At 44.6% G+C, this 25,678-nt stretch overlaps 1 protein-coding gene across 1 annotated transcript; it reads right to left on the minus strand.

The window, feature by feature from the left end:
• Positions 1 to 6,817: 6,817 nt before the first annotated feature.
• LOC123724592 (extensin-like) lies at positions 6,818 to 9,001 on the minus strand. The gene has a single exon (XM_045688763.1). It carries the CDS (start codon positions 8,999 to 9,001, stop codon positions 6,818 to 6,820), a length of 2,184 nt encoding a protein of 727 aa, XP_045544719.1.
• Positions 9,002 to 25,678: the final 16,677 nt, after the last annotated feature.

The following is a 25,678-nucleotide window of genomic DNA, read 5'->3' on the forward strand; positions in this document are numbered from 1 at the left end:
ACATAAGGAAAGGCCAGGGTAACATAACCAAAGGCCAGGGTAACATAACCAAAGGCCAGGGTAACATAAGGAAAGGCCAGGGTAACATAACCAAAGGCCAGGGTAACATAAGGAAAGGCCAGGGTAACATAACCAAAGGCCAGGGTAACATAAGGAAAGGCCAGGGTGGCATAACCAAAGGCCAGGGTAACATAACCAAAGGCCAGGGTAACATAAGGAAAGGCCAGGGTAACATAACCAAAGGCCAGGGTAACATAACCAAAGGCCAGGGTAACATAACCAAAGGCCAGGGTAACATAAGGAAAGGCCAGGGTAACATAACCAAAGGCCAGGGTAACATAACCAAAGGCCAGGGTAACATAAGGAAAGGCCAGGGTAACATAACCAAAGGCCAGGGTAACATAAGGAAAGGCCAGGGTAGCATAACCAAAGGCCAGGGTAACATAAGGAAAGGCCAGGGTAACATAACCAAAGGCCAGGGTAACATAACCAAAGGCCAGGGTAACATAACCAAAGGCCAGGGTAACATAAGGAAAGGCCAGGGTAACATAACCAAAGGTCAGGGTAACATAAGGAAAGGCCAGCGTAGCATAACCAAAGGCCAGGGTAACATAAGGAAAGGCCAGGGTAACATAACCAAAGGCCAGGGTAACATAAGGAAAGGCCAAGGTAACATAACCAAAGGCCAGGGTAACATAAGGAAAGGCCAGGGTAACATAAGTGACATCTCTTCTCTTCTGTCCACTCCATTTCCTTCCTCGCCATGGCCTCCCATACAGCATTTCAATAAATGTTCCTTCTTAACTACATCCCGTCCCCACCGTTCCCTCTCTTCTTCACCCCTTTCTTCTTCTGTTTCACCATCTTGCCACCACACTATTACTACTCTTGTAATATCTGTCCTGGACTCTTGTAACATCTGTCCTGGATTCTTGTGATATCTGTCCTGGACTCTTGTAACATCTGTCCTGGATTCTTGTGATATCTGTCCTGGAAACTTTTAACATCTGTCCTGGACTCTTGTAATATCTGTCCTGGACTCTTGTAATATCGGTCCTGGGCTCCTGTAACATCTGTCCTGGACTCCTGTAATATCTGTCCTGGGCTCCTGTAATATCTGTCCTGAACTCTTGTTACATCTGTCCTGGACTCTTGTTACATCTGTCCTGGACTCTTGTTACATCTGTCTTGGACTCTTGTAATATCTGTCCTGGGCTCCTGTAACATCTGTCCTGGACTCTTGTAATATATGTCCTGGGCTCCTGTAATATCTGTCCTGGGCTCCTGTAACATCTTTCCTGGGCTATTGTAACATCTGTCCTGGGCTATTGTAACATCTGTCCTGGACTCCTGTAATATCTGTCCTGGACTCTTGTAATATCTGTCCTGGACTCTTGTAATATCTGCCCTGGGCTCCTGTAACATCTGTCCTGGACTCCTGTATATTCTGTCCTGGGCTCCTGTAACATCTGTCCTGGGCTCCTGTAACATCTGTCCTGGACTCTTGTAATATATGTCCTGGGCTCCTGTAATATCTGTCCTGGGCTCCTGTAACATCTGTCCTGGACTCCTGTAACATCTGTCCTGGGCTATTGTAATGTCTGTCCTGGACTCTTGTAATATCTGTCCTGGACTCTTGTAACATCTGTCCTGGGCTCCTGTTATATCTGTCCTGGACTCTTGTAATATCTGTTCCGGACTCTTGTAATATCTGTCCTGGAGTCCTGTAACATCTGTCCTGGACTCCTGTAATATCTGTCCTGGACTCTTGTAATATCTGTCCTGGACTCCTGTAACATCTGTCCTGGACTCCTGTAACATCTGTCCTGGACTCTTGTAATATCTGTCCTGGACTTTTGTAATATATGTCCTGGAGTCCTGTATATTCTGTCCTGGACTCCTGTAACATCTGTCCTGGACTCCTGTATATTCTGTCCTGGGCTCCTGTAACATCTGTCCTGGACTCCTGTAACATCTGTCCTGGACTCTTGTAATATCTGTCCTGGGCTCCTGTAACATCTGTCCTGGGCTCCTGTAACATCTGTCCTGGACTCTTGTAATATCTGTCCTGGACTCTTGTAATATCTGTCCTGGACTCTTGTAATATATGTCCTGGAGTCCTGTATATTCTGTCCTGGACTCCTGTAACATCTGTCCTGGACTCCTGTATATTCTGTCCTGGGCTCCTGTAACATCTGTCCTGGACTCTTGTAATATCTGTCCTGGACTCCTGTAACATCTGTCCTGGACTCTTGTAATATCTGTCCTGGACTCTTGTAACATCTGTCCTGGACTCTTGTAATATCTGTCCTGGACTCTTGTAATATCTGTCCTGGACTTTTGTAATATATGTCCTGGAGTCCTGTATATTCTGTCCTGGACTCCTGTAACATCTGTCTGCTATTAGACCAAGACACATTTAAATGAAACGCAGCTGTAACGTATTATGTGTCTTTTCTTTCATCCCACATCAGTTCTCCTTGGATTTACCAGACTGATGAGTGTATCACTGGATTAACAGACCTCTAGCTGAAGGACTGGTGAAGCACTTAAATACTATTGATTATGCTGCTACACTGACAGCTGCCTGTGTGTGTGTGTGTGTGTGTGTGTGTGTGTGTGTGTGTGTGTGTGTGTGTGTGTGTGTGTGTGTGTGTGTGTGTGTGTGTGTGTGTGTAAACCCTGATGTGTGTGTGTGAAACCCTGATGAAGACAGCTTGCTGTTGAAACAAATGTTGGTGAAGAAATTTTTGCATCTGAGCTACTAGTGTGCTGCTTTATATTTTCTCTGTGTGTGTGTGTGTTTGTGTGTGAGTGTGTATGTGCCAGAATGCCTGCATGTGTGTGTCTGTGTTAGCACCTTGGTGGGTGCTGTGGGGTAGGTCACCAGCAGCCTAGAATAGGTCACGTAGCCAAGGAGAGAGCCAGCTATAGCGTTGATCCGTCAGCCTGGGGTAGGTCACGTAGCCGAGGGGAGAGCCAGCTATAGCGTTGATCTGTCAGCCTGGGGTAGGTCACGTAGCCGAGGGGAGAGCCATCTATAGCGTTGATCCGTCAGCCTAGAATTGGTCACGTAGCCGAGGAGAGAGCCAGCTATAGTGTTGATCCGTCAGCCTGGGGTAGGTCACGTAGCCGAGGGGAGAGCCATCTATAGCGTTGATCCGTCAGCCTGGGGTAGGTCACGTAGCCAAAGGGAGAGCCAGCTATAGCGTTGATCCGTCAGCCTGGGGTAGGTCACGTAGCTGAGGGGAGAGCCAGCTATAGCGTTGATCCGTCAGCCTGGAATAGGTCACGTAGCCGAGGAGAGAGCCATCTATAGCGTTGATCCGTCAGCCTGGAATAGGTCACGTAGCCGAGGGGAGAGCCATCTATAGCGTTGATCCGTCAGCCTGGGGTAGGTCACGTAGCCGAGGAGAGAGCCATCTATAGCGTTGATCCGTCAGCCTGGAATAGGTCACGTAGCCGAGGGGAGAGCCATCTATAGCGTTGATCCGTCAGCCTAGAATTGGTCACGTAGCCGAGGAGAGAGCCAGCTATAGTGTTGATCCGTCAGCCTGGGGTAGGTCACGTAGCCGAGGGGAGAGCCATCTATAGCGTTGATCCGTCAGCCTGGGGTAGGTCACGTAGCCAAGGGGAGAGCCAGCTATAGCGTTGATCCGTCAGCCTGGGGTAGGTCACGTAGCCGAGGGGAGAGCCATCTATAGCGTTGATCCGTCAGCCTGGGGTAGGTCACGTAGCCGAGGGGAGAGCCATCTATAGCGTTGATCCGTCAGCCTGGGGTAGGTCACGTAGCCAAGGGGAGAGCCAGCTATAGCGTTGATCCGTCAGCCTGGGGTAGGTCACGTAGCCGAGGACAGAGCCAGCTATAGCGTTGATCCGTCTGCCTGGAATAGGTCACGTAGCCGAGGGGAGAGCCATCTATAGCGTTGATCCGTCAGCCTGGGGTAGGTCACGTAGCCGAGGGGAGAGCCATCTATAGCGTTGATCCGTCAGCCTGGGGTAGGTCACGTAGCCAAGGGGAGAGCCAGCTATAGCGTTGATCCGTCAGCCTGGGGTAGGTTACGTAGCCGAGGACAGAGCCAGCTATAGCGTTGATCCGTCAGCCTGGAATAGGTCACGTAGCCGAGGGGAGAGCCATCTATAGCGTTGATCCGTCAGCCTGGGGTAGGTCACGTAGCCGAGGGGAGAGCCATCTATAGCGTTGATCTGTCAGCCTGGGGTAGGTTACGTAGCCGAGGACAGAGCCAGCTATAGCGTTGATCTGTCAGCCTGGAATAGGTCACGTAGCCGAGGGGAGAGCCAGCTATAGCGTTTATCTGTCAGCCTGGGGTAGGTTACGTAGCTGAGGGGAGAGCCATCTATAGCGTTGATCCGTCAGCCTGGAATAGGTCACGTAGCCGAGGAGAGAGCCAGCTATAGCGTTGATCTGTCAGGGAGAGTTAGGGTTAAGGGGGTGATAATGTTAATAGTACCCACAGTGTCTTTACAGATCAGGGTTTAACACAGATAATTGCATGATTATTTGTATGTCTGTCTGCCTGTCTGTTTATTCCCTAATTAGGAATCGGAAATAGTGAGATCAAATTAATATTGGGCTCATATTTGCATAATATGCCTCTAGAACTCCGTGTTTACTGATGTTTAGGTGCTATTCATGTTACACACACACACACACACACGCACGCACGCACGCACACACACACACACACACTCACACACACACACATATATACTAAGCTGATGGAATGATTGAAAACATGTGAACAGTGGTGATGCAGTAACACGTGTGTGTGTGTGAATTTGTGCGTGTGTGTGTTAGAGAAAGAGGGAGAGACATAGAGACGGAGATAGAGAGAGAGGGGGAGAGATCGAGAGGGAGGGAGAGGGTGAGAGAGGGAGAGGGCGAGAGAGGGAGAGGAAGAGAGACAGAGCGAGAGAGCGAGAGAGAGAGAGAGAGAGAGAGAGAGAGAGAAAGCTGAGAGTTAGCAGTGATTAATTCAACATCACACTTGTGTATTTCAGAGAGGGGAGAGAGGGAGGTGGAGGAGGAGGAGAGAGGGGGATAGACGAGAGCGGGAGATGAAGAAGAGAGGGAGACATAAGGGAGCAGCGTAGGGGTGGGGGGGAGGTGGTGGTGAGCCTCACTCAGCTTAGCAGCATTATCATTCTGTGTGTCTCCCGGATGAGTCTGCAGTGGCCCTGTGCAGATATTCTGCTGCCTCTTAGCTTACTGGATAGGGACTTTATAGGCATCTTGTTTGCATATTTAGAACACAACGTCTGTCTGTCTGTCTGTCTGTCTGTGTTTTTTTTCTAAGCTCATAGTATCATTTTAGGGTTAGGATTTGATTTATGGTTAGCGTTAGGGTAAGGTATAAGGTTAGGTTTAGGATTAGATTCATGGTTAGATTTAGGGTTAGGTTTAAGTTTGGGTTTAGTGTGTAGTTACATAAGGCATCTGAAGGAGATTCTGTGCTTTGGGAGATTCTGTGCTTTGGGAGATTCTGAGCTTTGGGAGATTCTGAGCTTTGGGAGATTCTGTGTTTTGGGAGATTCTGTGCTTTGGGAGATTCTGTGTTTTGGGAGATTCTGTGCTTTGGGAGATTCTGAGCTTTGGGAGATTCTGTGTTTTGGGAGATTCTGTGCTTTGGGAGATTCTGTGTTTTGGGAGATTCTGTGCTTTGGGAGATTCTGTGCTTTGGGAGATTCTGTGTTTTGTGAGATTCTGTGCTGTGTTATTTTGAACCACGGCTAAAAACCTGTTTGACAGAACACAGAACACCAACCCTATTTCTTTATTTTACAAAATGGTGTCAGTCTTCAACTGGCTAGTTGGCAGGTCTGCACTCTCAGAAGATATAGAATCAACAGTGTGTTGCTTGATACTGCTCATGACCTATACCTGTCATATAGAATACAAGGAGGGGAACATTTGTTAAGTGTTGGAAGGAAACTGTTTCTTCCAACCAAGTTCTTTACCTCTTCCGCTAATGCTAAGGCTATGTGACCAAGGCTAGTGATGTGCCTCTACTTGACAATGTACTAACCAGTCGCGCCTCAGAAAAGTTAGCAATATGGCGACTCGAGTGGTGACGTTTCAAACTGTGATGTGAGGTTATGGCACAATCCACAGGTAACCTAACAGTTAAGAGCGTTGGGCCAGTAACTGAAAGGTCGCGAGTTCAAATCCCCGAGTTGACAAGGTGATACATCTGCCGATGTGCCCGTGAGCAAGGCACTTAACCCTAATTGCTCCAGGGATGCTGGATTATGGTGACGCTGGAGAAGGCACAGTGATGCCAAAACGTTGGTGGTTTTACCCAAATAAATGACTGGGAGTTTATACATAGAGTGTGCGACTCTCGTTTGTTTTTATAGCTTACAGTTTATTCACCGTTAGTCAGCACCTCTACACTAAATAACTTTCTCTGGGTGTGCGCCACCTCATGCTTTTTATTAGACCCTGGCCGTGACCCCGTCTGGTCACTCTGGATAAGAGCGTCTGCTAAATGATGTAAATGTAAATATACAAAACACATCTCCAATTCGTTCGTGTTAATACACCCATGTACATGAGTGAAATAAGACAAATTATTCACCCACTCTTAACCTCTATTAACTCTGTTACACCAGTAGGTGCCCTTGTTGGTTATTTTGGAAAAAAAAAATGTTGCTTTGAATCATATTGGTGTTACAAATCATTGTCAAAATAAGGTATTTTATCCAATCCGTCTTGATCGTCTCCAAATGAGTGAAAGCCTCATTTCATTTGATGAGTTAAATGGAGCATGACCCGCCTTGTGATTGTGCAGTGGAATTAGCTTTCAACTGAGTAAACAGAGTTAATAGATGGGGGCGAGGAGATGGGGAGGGGGGAAGATAGGGGAGGGAGATTGGGGAGCTGGGGGCCATGGGGGAGCTGGGGGCATGGGGGGAGCAGGGGACATGGGGGAGCTGAGGGACATGGGGGAGCTGGGGCACATGGGGGGAGCTGGGGGCCATGGGGGGAGCTGGGGACATGGGGGAGCTGGGGACATGGGGGGAGCTGGGGACTTGGGGGAGCTGGGGACATGGGGGAACTGGGGGAGCTGAGGGACATGGGGGAGCTGGGGAACATGGGGGAGCTGAGGGACATGGGGGAGCTGGGGGAGCTGTGGGACATGGGGGGAGCTGGGGGACATGGGGGGAGCTGAGGGACATGGGGGAGCTGGGGCACATGGGGGGAGCTGGGGGAGCTGCGGGACATGGGGGGAGCTGGGGGCCATGGGGGAGCTGGGGACATGGGGGGAGCTGGGGAGCTGGGGTACATGGGGGAGCTGGGGAACATGGGGGGAGCTGAGGGACATGGGGGAGCTGGGGCACATGGGGGGAGCTGGGGGAGCTGTGGGACATGGGGGAGCTGGAGGACATGGGGGAAGCTGGGGGCCATGGGGGGAGCTGGGGGCCATGGGGGGAGCTGGGGACATGGGGGAGCTGGGGACATGGGGGGACCTGGGGGAGCTGTGGGACATGTGGAGAGCTGAGGGACATGGGGGAGCTGGGGCACATGGGGGGAGCTGGGGGAGCTGTGGGACATGGGGGAGCTGGGGGGACATGGGGGGAGCTGAGGGACATGGGGGAGCTGGGGCACATGGGGGGAGCTGGGGGAGCTGCGGGACATGGGGGAGCTGGGGGCCATGGGGGGAGCTGGGGAACATGGGGGAGCTGGGGGCTGGGGGACATGGGAGGAGCTGGAGAACATGGGGGAGCTGAGGGACATGGGGGAGCTGGGGCACATGGGGGGAGCTGGGGAGCTGTGGGACATGGGGGAGCTGGGGAACATGGGGGGAGCTGGGGCCATGGGGGGAGCTGGGGACATGGGGAGAGCTGGAGGACATGGGGGAGATGGGAGGAGATTTGGAGAAGATAGGGGAGAGTAGGGAGAATGGGGAGCTGGGGGACATGGGGGGAGCTGGGGGACATGGGGGGAGCTGAGGGACATGGGGGACATGGTGGGAGCCGGGGGACATGGGGGGAGCTGAGGGACATGGGGGACATGGTGGGAGCTGGGGGCCATGGGGGGAGCTGAGGGACATGGGGGACATGGTGGGAGCTGGGGGACATGGGGGAGCTGAGGGACATGGGGGACATGGGGAGAGCTGGGGGACATGGTGGGAGCTGAGGGACATGGGGGACATGGGGAGAGCTGGGGGACATGGGGGGAGATGGGAGGAGATTTGGAGAAGATAGGGAGAGTAGGGAGAATGGGGAGCTGGGGGACATGGGGGAGCTGGGGGACATGGGGAGAGCAGGGGGACATGGTGGGAGCTGAGGGACATGGGGGACATGGTGGGAGCTGGGGGACATGGGGGACATGGTGGGAGCTGGGGGACATGGGGGGAGCTGAGGGACATGGGGGACATGGTGGGAGCTGGGGGACATGGGGGGAGCTGAGGGACATGGGGGACATGGTGGGAGCTGGGGGACATGGGGGAGCTGAGGGACATGGGGGACATGGTGGGAGCTGGGTGCCATGGGGGACATGGTGGGAGCTGGGGGCCATGGGGGGAGCTGAGGGACATGGGGGACATGGTGGGAGCTGGGGGACATGGGGGGAGCTGAGGGACATGGGGGAGCTGGGGAACATCGGGGACATGGTGGGAGCTGGGGGACATGGGGAGAGCTGGGGGACATGGGGAGAGCTGGGGGACATGGGGGAGCTGAGGGACATGGGGGACATGGTGGCAGCTGGGGGCCATGGGGGGAGCTGAGGGACATGGGGGACATGGTGGGAGCTGGGGGACATGGGGGAGCTGAGGGACATGGGGGACATGGTGGCAGCTGGGGGACATGGGGAGAGCTGGGGGACATGGGGAGAGCTGGGGGACATGGGGGGAGCTGAGGGACATGGGGGACATGGTGGCAGCTGGGGGACATGGGGAGAGCAGGGGGACATGGGGAGAGCAGGGGGACATGGTGGGAGCTGAGGGACATGGGGGACATGGTGGGAGCTGGGGGACATGGGGAGAGCTGGGGGAGCCGCCTGTCTATACCATAAACTGCACAGTCGCTAGTTTGTGTGCGTGCTTGCATGCGCGTAGGTGTGCACAGCGTGTGAAGGTGTGTTAGCATGTGTGCAGCACACCTCCTGTGAGTGAGGTTATTTCTGCCTCAGCCTCAAGCAACATATCGAGCTGGACCAGCACAGTAATCATTTCCCCCTCTGAGTCGCAGCAGCCTGTCACTGTATGAGGTTTGTGGAGATCTGATTGAGACCCAGCTAATTTAAGGGCTCCCTCCTCTCTTTCTTCCTTGTCGCACCCCAGGCCAATCAGTCCATGTGCCACTGATGACAGCTAATTGTTTATCAAGGAAAGCAACTACAGGCCTGTGAAAATGCATGAGCATAATTGTGCCTACTTGCACAATAGAGAATACTTATAGCAATATGTGCATATCGATATACTAGAATAGTTAGAGAAAACACTCTCTTGAATGACGCCACTGCACTGCTCAACTACAGCCCTACCAGTAAACTAAATCAGCCATTCTGCCTTGATTTCAGAAGGGATTACCAACAGGAAGTTAAAGCACTGCTCGTTTGTCAATGTCCAGGATGAATTAACTACACACATCTCTTCAAAGATGTTTAGTATAAGATCGCACACACGCACGCACGCACATACAAGTTTGTTTTACTATCCTTGTGGGGACCAACCAGTTGATTCCTATTTAAAATCCTATTTTCCCTAACCCCTAACCCTAACCCTTAACCTAATCATAACCTTAACCTTAACATTAACCTTAACCCTAAACTTAACCCTAAACCTAACCCCTAACCCTTAACCCTATCCCCTAACCCTAATGCTAACCCTAACCCTAACCCCGAAGCCTAAAATAGCCTTTTTCCTTGTGGGGAACGGCGAAATGTCTCCACTTGTCCGAATTTTAATTGTTTTACTATCCTTGTGAGGACTTCTAGTCCCGACTAAGATACTTAAACCAAACACAAACACACACACACAAACACACACACACACACACACAAAATAAACACACACACACAAAATAAACACACACACACAAAATAAACACACACACACACACACACACACAAAATAAACACACACACAATAATGTTTACATATAGGTATCTCTAGTCACCTTAAATAACCCCACTTGAATAATGTTTACATACCCTACATTACTCATCTCATATGTATATACTGTATTCTACACCATCTACTGCGTCTTGCCTATGCCGCACGACCATCCCTCATCTATATATTTATATGTACATATTCTTATTCACCCCTTTACATTTGTGTGTATTTGTGGAATGAGCAGTGCTTTTTAAACACACACACACACACACACAAAATAAACACACACAGGTTAATTTAGCAGACTCTCTTATCCAGAGCGATTTGAAGTTTGTGTATGTATCTTAAGATGAATAGGTATGACATCCCTATATCACAGAAGTTATCAGCTAGTAGGAAAAGACTTTACTAGAATATGCTCTAGCCAGACTAAACCAATTTAACTAGAATATGCTCTAGCCAGACTAAACCAATTTAACTAGAATATGCTCTAGCCAGACTAAACCAATTTAACTAGAATATGCTCTAACCAGACTAAACCAATTTAACTAGAATGTGCCCTAGCCAGACTATACCAATTTAACTAGAATTTGCTCTAGCCAGACTAAACCAATTTAACTAGAATATGCCCAAGCCAGACTAAACCAATTTAACTAGAATATGCTCTAGCCAGACTAAACCAATTTAACTAGAATATGCTCTAGCTAGACTATACCAATTTAACTAGAATATGCTCTAGCCAGACTAAACCAATTTAACTACATTATGCCCTAGCCAAACTATATTCATTTAACTAGAATATGCTCTAGCCAGACTAAACCAATTTAACTACATTATGCCCTAGCCAAACTATATTCATTTAACTAGAATATGCTCTAGCCAGACTATACCAATTTAACTAGAATATGCTCTAGCCAGACTATACCAATTTAACTAGAATATGCTCTAGCCAGACTAAACCAATTTAACTAGAACATGCTCTAGCCAAACTATATTAATTTAACTAGAATATGCTCTAGCCAGACTATACCAATTTAACTAGAATATGCTCTAGCCAGACTAAACCAATTTAACTAGAATATGCCCAAGCCAGACTAAACCAATTTAACTAGAATATGCTCTAGCCAGACTAAACCAATTTAACTAGAATATGCTCTAGCTAGACTATACCAATTTAACTAGAATATGCTCTAGCCAGACTAAACCAATTTAACTACATTATGCCCTAGCCAAACTATATTCATTTAACTAGAATATGCTCTAGCCAGACTAAACCAATTTAACTACATTATGCCCTAGCCAAACTATATTCATTTAACTAGAATATGCTCTAGCCAGACTATACCAATTTAACTAGAATATGCTCTAGCCAGACTATACCAATTTAACTAGAATATGCTCTAGCCAGACTAAACCAATTTAACTAGAACATGCTCTAGCCAAACTATATTAATTTAACTAGAATATGCTCTAGCCAGACTAAACCAATTTAACTAGAATATGCTCTAGCCAGACTAAACCAATTTAACTAGAATATGCTCTAGCCAAACTACATTAATTTAACTATACCAACAACAACAACTTACTGAAAGAGAAAAAGATAGTCAGAGATGATTTGTCTTCCCAGACTGTAGATGAGTCTAGTATTGTATTGCGTGATGTATTGTTGTCTCTACCTTCTTGCCCTTTGTGCTGTTTTCTGTGCCCAATAATGTTTGTACCATGTTTTGCGCTGCTACCATGTTGTGCTGCTGCCATGCTGTGTTGCTACCATGTTGTTGATATGTTGTGTTCTACCATGTTGTTGATATGTTGTGTTGCTACCATGCTGTGCTTTCATGTGTTGCTGCCGTGCCATGTTGTTGCCTTAGGTCTCTCTTTGTGTAGTTTTGTGGTGTCTCAATTGTCGTGATGTGTGTTTTGTCCTACATCATTTTTTACATTTTTTTTAATCCCAGCCCCCGTCCCCGCAGGAGGCCTTTTGTCATTTGGTAGGACATCAATTTGTTCTTAACTGACTTGCCTAGTTAAATAAAGGTTAAATAAAAAATGAGTCACACATTATAAAGTCATTAGCATGTAATGCACCGTGAGATCATTCTGCCTGGCAGGTGCTGAGACGAGTCATTCCCTGGACAAGGAGACAAGGTCTGCATCCCAAAAATGACACCCTATTCCCTATGTAGTGCACTACTTTTGACCAGGGGTTTGCACTATTTAGTGCACTATTTAGTGAATAGGGGGCCCATTTTGGGATGCAGGCCAAGGACAAGCATTCCCACTACCTACAGCAGGGGTTTTCCAACTTTTTGTGGCCAGGACCCCTTTTGTGATAACAAATTCATCAAGGACCCTGTCATAATCAGAACACAACTTAAGTGAGTTAAAAATAGCAACAATGGAGCTTTACTATGACTTTTGCAGTGCATGTGTCACATGTGTGAAGAATGCCCTTTAATTACTGTTCATGCTTCAGCCCATGTACTCTTAATTTAGTGTTGGCTAATTAATTGATTAATTGAGAATTGTGATTGGCTCCCTGTTTTTCCATGCCTCTTTATAACCTTTGTTTCCTATGATTGAAGTGCAGCCGCCCAGGGGATGGTGAAAGTGAAGCGATGGTTGAGCGAATGCGACTTTTGAGTGGCAGAGCTCTTATGGATGTCTTGGTTTTGTTAAAGGCATACTTCAGGGTTTGGCCAATGAAGCCCTTTAATTACTTCCATAGAGGCAGATGAACTCATGGTACCATTTTATGTCTCTGAGTCCAGTATGAAGAAAGTTAGAGGTGGTTTCGCTGGCCAATGTTAACTAATGTTAGCACAATGACTGGAAGTCTATGGCATCTACTAGCATGCTAGCAGTTTCCATAGACTTCTAGTCAATACGCTAAAGCTAGTTGCGCTAAATGTTATCCATGAGTTCGTATGACTCTTGTGATGTAATTAAAGGGCTTCATTGATCAAACCCTGAAATATCCCTTTAGGAGAAGTACGATTCTATAGATGATGCCCTGAATTAAAGTTAGTTCGTTGTGACGCTTTCCACCTAACTGCAATGAAACGTGTTTTTGTTTGATTTGATTGTGTAATTGTTTTTGTGTTATCCTCCCTCTATTTTGTTTGCAAAGCTAAAGCTAACTTGTTTTATGGAACCCAAAATTGGAGAGAAATAAATGAACTTGTGAACCATTACCTGCCTCTTGACTACCTTTCATGCATTTCCACTCAAGCCTTTTCTCAAAGAACCTGTGTGGCCTATGTTATGAGTTATTTAGAGCTCCCTATGCTCTTGGTGCAATGAGTGAGTTTAGTCACAACCCCTCTAGGCAAGGGTATGACACATGGTGGGAAGAACAAAGTCTCGGGGCCCTGGGAAGGAACATTTTAAAGGCCCTTGGCATTGGAGAGAATTTAGAATTTAGAACATATTGTCATGGGGCAGTGAACTTTGCACGTTTAAAGCCTAAAGTAATGTTAATGTTTTTATGTGTGGAAATGAATGCCAGAAAATGCACAGAGTTTAAAAATGTATATCAAATCAAATAAATGTTATTGGTCACATACACATGGTTAGCAGATGTTAATGCGAGTTTAGCGAAATGCTTGTGCTTCTATGCAGTAATATCTAACAAGTAATCTAACAAATTCACAACAACTACCTTATACACACAAATACACACAAATGTAAAGGAATGAATTAGAATATGTACATATAAATATATGGATGAGCGATGGCGTGCAGCATAGGCAAGACGCAGTAGATGGTGTAGAATACAGTATATACATATGAGATGAGTAATGTAGGATATGTAAACATTATTATAGTGGCATTGTTTAAAGTGACTAGAGATACCTTTATTAAGTCTATTTATTTAAGTGGCTAGAGATTTGAGTCTGTATGTTGGCAGCAGCCTCTCCATCTTAGTGATGGCTGTTTAACAGTCTGATGGCCTTGAGATAGAAGCTGTTTTTCAGTCTCTCAGTCCCAGCTTTGATGCACCTGTACTGACTTCGCCTTCTGGATGGTAGCGGGGTGAACATGCAGTGGCTCGGGTGGTTGTTGTCCTTGATGATCTTTTTGGCCTTCCTGTGACATCGGGTGGTGTAGGTGTCCTGGAGGGCACGTAGTTTTGCCCCCGGTGATGCGTTATGCAGACCTCACTACCCTCTGGAGAGCCTTGCGGTTGAGGGCTGTGCAATTGCCTCTCTGTGTGGGTGGACCATTTCAGTTTGTCCGTGATGTGTATGCCGAGGAACTTAAAAATGTCCACCTTCTCCACTACTGTCCCGTCGATGTGGATGGGGGGGGGTGCTTCCTCCACAGTACTCCATATTGTATTACACCATCAATTTATTCCACAGATCCCTTAGTCATAATTCGTTTATTCTGTTAGAAATATTCATTAAAAAAATCATATTAAAACATATATATATATATAGAGTGCATTTGGAAAGTATTCAGACCCATTTAGTTTTTCCACATTTTGTTACGTTACAGCCTTATTCAAAAATGGGTAAAAACTTTTTTTTGTCATCAATCTACACACAATACTCCATAATGACAAAGTAAAACATTTTTTTTGTGCAAATTTATTAAACTAAAAAAACTAAAATATCATATTTACCTACAGTACCAGTCAAAAGTTTAGACACACCTACTCATTCAAGGGTTTTTCTTTATTTTTACTATTTTCTACATGGTAGAATAATAGTGAAGACATACAAACTATGAAATAACATATATGAAATCATTTAGTAGCCAAAAAAGTGTTCAACAATCAAAATATGTTTTATATTCTTCAAAGTAGTCACTCTTTGCCTTGATGACAGCTTTTCACACTCTTGGCATTCTCTCAACAAACTTCATGAGGAATCGTTTTCCAACAGTCTTGAAGGAGTTTCCACATATGCTGAGCACTTGTTGGCTGCTTTTCCTTAACTATGTGGTCCAACTCATCCCAAAGCATCTCAATTGGGTTGAGGTCAGGTGATTGTGGAGGTCAGGTCATCTGATGCAGCATTCCATCACTCTCCTTCTTGATCAAATAGCCCTTACACAACCTGGAGGTGTGTTGGGTCATTGTCATGTTGAAAAACAAATGGTAGTCCCACTAAACACAAACCAGATGAGATGGCGTATCGCTGCAGAATGCTGTGGTGTCCATGCTGGTTAAGTGTGCCTTGAATTCTAAATAAATCACAGACAGTGTCACCAGCAAAGCACCCCTGCACTATCACACCTCCTCCTCCATGCTTCACAGTGGGAACCACACATGATAAGATCATCTGTTCATCTACTCTTCGTCTCACATAGACACGGCGGTTGGAACCCAAATTCTCAAATTTGGACTCAAACCAAAGGACAGATTTCCACCGGTCTAATGTCCATTGCTCGTGTTTCTTGGACCAAGCTTATTCTTATTGGTGTCCTTTAGTAGTGGATTCTTTGCAGCAATTTGACCATGGAAGCTTGATTCACACAGTCTCCAACAAACAGTTGATGTTGAGATGTGCCTATTACTTGAACTCCGTGAAGCATTTATTTGGGCTGCAATCTGTGGTGCAGTTAACGTTACTTTAACTCTGTGAAGCATATATTTGGGCTGTAATTTCTGAGGCTGGTAACTCTAATGAACTTATCCTCTGCAGCAGAAGTAACTCTGGGTCTTCTTTTCCTGTGGAGGTCCTCGTGAGAGCCAGTTTCATCATAGTGCTTGGTGGTTTTTGAGAAAGCACTTGAAAAAACATTAGAAGTTCTTGACATTTTCCGGATTGACTGACCTTCATGTCTTAAAGTAATGATGGACTGTTGTTTCTCTATGCTTCTTTGAGCTGTTATTTCCATAATATGGACTTGGTCTTTTACCAAATAGGGCTATCTTCTGTATACCACCCCTATCTTGTCACAACACAACTGAATGGCTCAAACGCATTAAGAAGATAAAATAAATTCCACAAATTCACTTTTAACAAGGCACACCTGTTAATTGACATGCATTCCAGGTGACTACCTCATGAAGCTGGTTGAGAGAATGCCAAGAGTGTGTAATGCTGTCATCAAGGCAAATGGTGGCTACTTTGAAGAATCTAAAATCTAAAATATATTTAGATTTGTTTAACACTTTTTTGGTTACTACATGATTCCATATGTGTTATTTCATAGCTTTGATGTGCGCACTATTATTCTACAATGTAGAAAATAGTAAAAATTAAGAAAAACCTTTGAATGAGTAGGTGTGTCCAAACGTTTTACTGAGTTTCAGTTCATATAAGGAAATCAGTCAATTGTAATAAATTAATTAGGCCCTAATCTATTTACTCCACATGACTGGACACCACCCCCAGCCAATCAGAATTAGTGTTTCCCCACAAAAGGGCTTTATTACAGATAGAAATAGTCCTCAGTTCCATCAGCTTTCCGGGTGGCTGGTCTCTGACAATCCCGCAGGTGAAGAAGCCAGATACGGAGGTCCTGGGCTGGCGTGGTTACAAATTGTGAGGTCAGTTGAACCTATTGCCAAATGCTCTAAAACAATGTTGGAGGTGGCTTATGGTAGAGAAATTAACATTCAATGAACTAACAACAGCTTTGGTGGACATTCCTGCAGTCAGCACACTCCCTCAAAACATGAGACATCTGTGGCATTGTGTTGTATGAAAAAACAAGGTGCACCTGTGTAATGATAATCATTTTCTTGATATGCCACACCTGTCAGGTGGATGGATTAACTTGGCAATGGAGAAATGCTTACTAACAGGGATGTAAACAAATTTGTGCACCACATTTCTGTGTAATAAGCTTTTTGTGCATATGGAACCTTTCTGGGGTCTTTTATTTCAACTCATGAAACATGGGACCAACACTTTACATGTTGTGTTTACATTTGTTGTTCAGTATTGAGATCTGTCTGTGGACCTCTGCGGACCCCCTGTACACAACATCCAAGATACAGCACATGGACAGAGCTGTCTCTCTGCACTGACTACAAACTACAACCATTTATTATCCGCACAGAGAAGATCCACAAGGGCAAAGTGTGACTTTCTTTTACACACACACACACACACACACACACACACACACACACACACACACACACACACACACACACACACACACACACACACACACACACACACACACACACACACACACACAACCAGAGGACATAGACATGACATGCACACACACAGGCACGTGCATACACATGAACCAATCTACATGACCTACAGCAGCACGTGAATATTACTCAGTGAAGAAGAGCAGGGCTGAACCCCAAGGGAACCTTTACCTGAGTCAAAGAGATAACTGCCACTGTGCTAATGTAGTTTAGTGTTCCCACAGTAAAGACGTCAAACAACAGCATCTTCCTGCATCCCTGACAGCGCTGTTAAAACGTTCCACCCGTTGAAGTGAAATATGTCGAACGCTTAGACTCTGACGTCAACACAACACATGCAAGTCCTTTGGCAAATGGGGAGGGGGCTCAGAAATAGGTCATATTCAAATCTTCTCAATCGACAATTTGAGCTGCAGAACCGTGGGACTGCACAGCACACTCCCTCAAACATGTATATCCTCTCTCTCTCTCTCTCTCTCTCTCTCTCTCTCTCTCTCTCTCTCTCTCTCTCTCTCTCTCATCCTACCGTTACAGCTCCTGTATGCGTGTCTCTGAATCTATCCTAAAAATACATTACCACTTCAAAGGGATTGCTCGGGCCTCTCCCAGGCAGCTACATACGGCAGTATCGGCAGCATATCACGCACTGGAGTCGCTCTCTATATTACCATATCTGTATTCAGTCATCTCGGCAACTCTCACATGCCAGCTACTGTCCTTGGTAAGTCTGTCACCAGCCGTGGTGTAGTTCTATTTGTTTAAGGTGAGGGAGCGCAGCATTTTATTTAAAAAATTTTAAATTACGTCATCATTTCCTCCAATTGCAACGTCTGACAATACACATACATATTGTCTCAATCAAATGTTAGATTTTTAATACCCTTAAACAGCAATTTAGGCATACTTAATTTCAAAATATGCCATCGTCACTGTGAATCGTAAATTATATAATTCTTCACGTTTTACCGGCTGGCCCTTAAATGTTTACGGAAAGCTAACGTTAATAATATGCACGTAAATCTCTCATGACTCTCATGACTTCATCACTACTTGTTTTTGTAAGAAGTGTTGACATGCTGAATGCACTGAGGTGTCTGTTTTTAAACTACTTGCACACAGCTTGGACACCTATGCATACCTCACAAGACATGCCACCAGAGGTTTCTTCACAGTCCCCAAGTCCAGAACAGACTATGGGAGGCGCACATTACTACGTAGAGCCATGACTACATGGAACTCTATTCCACATCAAGTAACTGATGCCATCAGTAGAATCAGATGTAAAAAACAGATAAAAATACACCTTATGGAACAGCGGGGACTGTGATGAGACACAGACACAGACACAGACACGCACTTACAAATCAAAATCAAATATTTTCTAATGTTATTTGTCACATGCGCCGAATACAACAGGTGTAGACCTTGCAGTGAAATGCTTACTTACAAGCCCCTTAACCAACAATGCAGTTTTAAGAAAAAAAAGTGTTAAGAAATTATTTACTACAATAAACTGAAGTAAAAAAAAAATATATATATATAAGGAGAAAAATAGAAAAATAACTTATAATTAAGGACCAACAATGAAATAACAATTCCGAGGCTATATACAGGGGGTTCTGGTACAGAGTCAATTAGTCGAGGTAATTGAGATAATATGTACATGTACTGTAGGAAGAGGTAAAGTGACAGTGCATGGATAACAAACAGAGAGTAGCAGCAGTGTAAAAATGGAGGGTGGGGTGGGGACAATGCAAATAGTCCGGGTAGCCATTTCATTAGCTGTTGAAGAGTCTTACGGCTTGGGGGTAGAAGCTGTTAAGAAGAAGTGATGTACTGGGCCATACGCATTACCCTTTGTAGTGCCTTGTGCTCGGAGGCCGAGCAGTTTCCATACCAGGAGGTGATGCAACCAGTCAGAATGCTCTCGATGGTGCAGCTGTTAATCTTTTTGAGGATCTGAGAACCAAATCTTTTCAGTCTCCTGAGGGAGAATAGGCGTTGTCGTGCCCTCTTCACGACTGTCTTGGTGTGTTTGGACCATTCTAGTTCGATGGTGATGTGGACACCAAGGAACTTGAAGCTGTCAACCTGCTCCACTACAGCCCCGTTGATGAGAATGGGGGCGTGCTCAGTCCTCCTTTTCCTGTAGTCCACAATCAGCTCCTTTGTCTTGATCACGTTGAGGAAGAGGCTGTTTTATTTTAGAAATTTGTCCCTTTATTTAACTAGGCAAGTCAGTTAAGAACAAATTCTTATTTACAATGACGGACTACAGGTTGTTATCCTGGCACCACACCGCCAGGTCTCTGACATCCTCCCTATAGGCTGTCTCATTGTTGTCGGTGATCAGGCCTACCACTGTTGTGTCTTCGGCAAACTTAATGACGGTGTTGGAGTCGTGCTTGGCCATGCAGTAATGTGTGAACAGGAAGTGCAGGAGGGAACAAAGCACGCACCCCTAGTAGAGCCATAGTAGATCATAAACATGATAAGACACACGTACACATCGATTTTGTGTTGTAGATGTGTGGTAGTAGAGCAGTGGCCTGAGGGAACACACTTAATGTGTTGTGAAAAATGTTATGAAATGTAATGTCATGTAATATTTGTTATTGTTTTACTGCATTAATGTTGTTGGACCCCAGCAAGAGTAGCTGCTGCCTTTGTAGAGGCTAATGGGGATCCTTAATAAATACAAACACAAAACCATTTGATCTCAATCAGTTTCATGGGAATATGCATTTAGGTCTTCATGAATTACAGTTTATTGTGCGAATTAAAGCAGATGGTGTGAAACTATTAGCCTTCCTTGTGTTTTGTTTCAATCAAAGCAGATATCCTGCCTAGTGGAGAGTTCTGTTGAGATTTGGCCGAATGAGGAAAACTATTTCACTTTAGCTTTAAGATCAGAAATGACTGAGGATGTGTTTTTCGTGTAACATATTATAGGCCTACTATGCTACTATATTTGATTCTGTTATGTAAAATACAAATTAATCATTTTAGTGTCACGCTTGCTCCCAGCACTCATTGGACTCCTTCACGTGGTTGATTGCCCCTGTATATCTGTCTGTTCCTCGGTGGTGTTCCCGGTGTCCGCATTAATTGTTGTTATGTGTTCCTGTCCTGACGCTGTTCCTGTCTTGTTTTATGTCTGTTCCTGATTAAATGTTTGACTCCCCGTACCTGCTTCTCATCCCCGGTGTCGGTCTTTACATAAAGCCTTGTTCACACTGCAGGTCTTAATACTCAAATCAGTTCTGTTTTTCAAATCTGTTTTTGAATACTGACTGTCCATTCAGCAAGATACAGGTGACCAAATCGGACGTGTGTGTTCAGACAGCAGCCATTTGCTGACATGGCTGCACTAGTTGTCATAGTAACGACTGGTGTGTGCGCAGTGGTGTAGGCTGATTGGTGGTGGTGCTCGTGTTTCCTATCACTCAGAAGGTATGCAGCAAGTCAAGGTGACATCAATGCCTGCCGTGGACGTTTCCCAGTCAAATTCATAGTGTAAAACGTTTTTAAAAGCCTCAATGGATAAGATTATCACATTTTGAAAACAAGCCCTTTTTGGTTTGCCACAGCAGTCAACTAGCTAGCTAGATAGCGCATTTCTAGCGCATCATTTGTTTGAAAACAATTAACAAGCTAGTCAGCTACCATATGTTTTTTGTCAAACTGTCAACAGAGTAACTAACAAAGAGAAAATATGCCAAATAACAGTATAAAAACCCCTTGAGGGCAAGTAAATCAGATATGGCCTGGAATCAGATTTGTATCTGACTTCAAACCACCTACGAAGGTAATAATAATATTAATAATAATAAATGATAAGTAGAACCATCAGGCTTACGTGCTGACCACACCGGTCGCGTCGTGTGCACGAGCGTTGCAAAATAAATGTACACATACATGTTATTCAATCATTGCACCCACACTGCTCGCACGCGCCAACGAGCGCCTGCGTTGCCAGGCGATAAAAATTGAAGTTGATTCTATTTGTGACGCAGAATGCGCTGCCAGTTCTGCCTCTCCCATCTCCTCATTGGTTTTTACAAGCATTTACCCACATACCAACTCCTCATTGGTTTTTACAAGCATTTACCCACATACCATCTCCTCATTGGTTTTTACAAGCATTTACCCACATACCATCTCCTCATTGGTTTTTACAAGCATTTACCCACATACCATCTCCTCATTGGTTTTTACAAGCATTTACCCACATACCATCTCATCATTGGTATTTACAAGCATTTACCCACATACCATCTCATCATTGGTATTTACAAGCATTTACCCACATACCATCTCATCATTGGTATTTACAAGCATTTACCCACATACCATCTCCTCATTGGTATTTACAAGCATTTACCCACATACCATCTCCTCATTGGTTTTTAGGAACATATACCCACATACCATCTCCTCATTGGTATTTACAAGCATTTACCCACATACCATCTTCTCATTGGTTTTTAGGAACATATACCCACGTGGGTGATTGAAAGATGAACTGAGGTCGGTTGTGGTAATGCACCTTATGAAAGTTAGTTAGCCAATCGCCATATAAAGTCCAAAGAAGAAAAGGAAGCCTGGAAGGAGGAGAGATTCGATTGACAGTTATATGTGTGGATTAATTGTTGGAGTAGAGGACCTTGTGCATTTCAGGTAAAATAACAACTCAATGTTTATATCCCAGGACAAATCAGCTAGCAACAGCAAGCTAGCTAGCTAAATAGGACAAATTAGCTAGAAAATTAGCTAGCAAGCTAAACTGCAGGTCTTGATGCTCAAATCACAAATTCAGATTTGTTTTGATATTTCAACCTGCGTGTCCTGATTGCGTTCGGTTTGGACATGGTCTTAGGCATCAGATTTGAGGACCATTCGAATCATGGTGTTGAAAGGACAGCCTCTTAACCAAGTGGTCACATATCGTTCTGCGTTTCACTGCGCAAGAGGGGCTTTTATTAACATCAAGGCAGACACACGGTGAATTTGAATCCTAGATCTCGTAGGTGTGATGATAAGGTTCCTGTGGTGGATTAGTTCATCGACGCCATAGGAGGTATGTTTCTGGAAGCTAAGCACTCGGACATTATGGCGAGTTCAAGTGCACCGTCATACATGAACCTCAAGTCCATAACAAACTGTTTTGAGGACAGCCGTTTTAGCAATCCCTGGTAGAGTTTTCTGTCTCTGGCTGTTCTTGTTATGTTGGATTTGATGCACTCAGAGTGGTCAAGCCTCCTACAGACAGGCCTCTGCACATTCGCCTACGGTTATTCAGAATTCGCACCTCTGCAAGAGAGAGAGAGAAGACAGCGAAGAAACCACAATTTACCCACCTATAGGCTGCTATAGCCTACACATTTATTTAGTTTGACATTCTGTTTGTTTGTGGTAATTAAAGGTGTACTTTCATTTGTGGTAATTAAAGGTGTACTGTGTAGAAATCGTAATTAAAGGTGTACTATGTAGAAATCGATCTGCCAGTTCCTGGTTGCTAAAATTCCAACAGTTTGCCTGATTTCAGTTTATGTGACAAAACATGCAAGTATAGTGTAGAGAATCATTGTACCATCTAAACAGCTGTGAAATACATACAGTATATTTTCCATGTCCAAAAATATTGTATTTTCAGCTGTTTGAAGCTGGTGTACAAAACCAAACATAAAAGACGCAGTGTCACGACTTCCTCCGAAGTCGGCTCCTCTCCTTGTTCGGGCGGCGTTCGGTGATCGACGTCTAGCCATCGCCGCTCCATTTCTCATATGTCCATTTGTTTTGTCTTGTTCCATACACACCTGGTTGTCATTCCATAATCACACTGCATGTATTTAGTCCTCTGTTCCCCTCCATGTCTTTGTGTGTAATGGTTTATTGTTATGTGGATATTGTCAGGCGCCATACTTTTGTTATGTTCCGTGTTTTTGGCACGTTTATGTTTTTACGTGCTGTCATTTTTTGGACCGGAATTAAAGTGCGCCTGTTTACTACACTCTGATCTCATGCACCTGACTTCGCCTCCGTACACACCCCTAACATGTAAAAACTAAATTTAAGAACGGAAGGAAATAGCGCACATAGAACAGATTTACCGCTTCTTAGACTTGCTTTATTTTATGTATTTATCTTTAACCTTTATTTAACTAGGCAAGTCAGTTAAGAACAAATTCTTATTTACAATGATGACCTACCAAAAGGCAAAAGGCCTCCTGCGGGGGACAGGGGCTGGGATTTTTTTAATTTTTATAAATAAAATATAAATCTAGGACAAAACACACATCACGTCAAGAGGGACAACACAACACTACATAACGAGAGACCTAAGACAACAACATAGCAAGGCAGCAACACATGACAACACAGCATGGTAGCAACACAACATTACAACAATAATTTAGAAACACAACATGGTAGCAGCACAAAACATGGTACAAACATTATTGGGCACAGACAACAGCACAAAGGGAAAGAAGGTAGAGACAACAATATTTATATGGAGAATGACAGATCTATAAATCAGATTTCTATGTGAATTTGGTCCGGTTGCCCAAAAAGCTAGCTTTAAAAATCATTTATTTATAATTTATCTGAATTAATGTTCCAGAATCTTTTTTTTTTACCATCTCTGTGTATTCTCAAAAAGTCTATGGCAGCATAATATCCTTGGTCACCAGGGACTACACGCAGAAAAAATATACACAGACTGGACCTGGACAGCTAACATTTGCAGCGACTGGGAGTAATATGTGTAACTGTGTAATATATGAAATGAAGTGTGGAGAACGGAGTGAAGATAACACACACACACACACCCTTTCTGTTCCGTTATTAATGGCTTCCCTATGAGATGTGAAAGGTCAAATCAGGTCTGGGTAAACTAAAGCATGAATTACTGTAATGAGAAAGTAGCCATTACTGTAGCGACTGCCTCTTTGCTAAAGGATTAATCAATCTCTCTGTTTCTATACTGTATCTCTTCAAGTTGGATCAGTTCTTTTCATAATATCCTTATTTTCTTCCTTCCTTCCTCTTTCATAAGTTCTACGCTTCCTTTCCTCCTTTCGTCCTCTCTCCTTTGTCTTTGACAGGTGAATGCAGGTGTGATTGTGAGCAATTCCATGTGATGATATGCCCAAGTGTTTGAAAATGATTTAAATTATATCGTACTCAAGTGAATGATCTCTCAGGTGCATAAAACCCAGACAGCCAGCTGCTTCCTGTCTCCCCAAAATAATTCATGTGACTCCAAAAGTCATAGCACTACTTCACCTCTGTGCAGGTGGCTCAGTATTTATGGGATAATAATTTAACATGACCCAGAAAGACCCACCAGAACCCATTTAATAAGCTGGCCTCCGACCTGCAACTGAGGATTAGAATGGGCTCCTAGCCAAGGTTGATGAATGAGATATTACTTTACCTCTCTCTCTCTCTCTCTCTCTCTCTCTCTCTCTCTCCCTACCTCTCTCTACCTCTCTACCTCTCTCTCTCTCTCTCTCTCTCTGTCCTACTCTCTCCCTCTCTCTCTCTGTCCTACTCTCTCCCTCTCTCTCTCTCCTACTCTCTCTCTCTCTCTCTCTCTCCTGCTCTCTCTCTCTCCAGCATTTCTATCTCTTCCACTGTCTCGAGCATCTCTCCCCTCTCTCTCTATCTATCTATCTCTCTTTTCCCACTCAATCCAAGGTAATGTCGGGTCATTGTTCTAGGAATTCGCACTTTGTTGCAGCAGGTGTCTAGTGATTCCATTCCCTTTATGGCAGACAGCGTAGTGCTTAATGGCTTTGGCCTGCTCTCTCTAAATTGAGAGTGGATGGTTATGTCCCAAATGACACCCTATTTCCTGTATAGTGCACTATTTTGACCAGACCCCTATGAGAAATAAGGTTCCATTTGGGACATAACCCAGGAGGACGACCTTCAGAGACCCCACGTAAGGACTTCCTGTAATTAGATTAGCAGAAGGAAAAACTTTCCTTTGAAAGTCAGTCTGATACTGAAGTTTAAAGGGAAAAGTAGTAATTTTGACCCTCACTGTGTTTTAGGATTGTATTCAAAAGAAGATGTTTTTGCCATTGTTTCTGGCTATATGTGAAAAAGAATGATTTTGGTATAGGATAAAAAATAAAAAATGCTTGTCACAGTCTATTGTTTACCTGAGAACATTACTGTGACTGTTAATTCCAGGTATATTGTAAAAAAATAAAGCTGTTAGTTTCAATTGTTTGACTATCTTTGGCATGGAATGGGTGAGTCTCACACTTTGTACACTCCTAGAAACAGAAGTTTAGATTTGTTCTTAAAGGGGTAGAAACACTTGTCACTGTAGTGATACCCTGTAAGGTACGTCCTTTGTACCTTTTAGTTATAGGTAGATAATTTAACCCCCAGTTCATACCACAGATAGTCCCTTTCTTACATATAGTCCACAGGTACAAAAGCGTGTCTGTACATT

This window comes from Salmo salar, chromosome ssa10 (genome assembly GCF_905237065.1).
Source record: "Salmo salar chromosome ssa10, Ssal_v3.1, whole genome shotgun sequence".
Taxonomy (NCBI): Eukaryota; Metazoa; Chordata; class Actinopteri; order Salmoniformes; family Salmonidae; genus Salmo; species Salmo salar.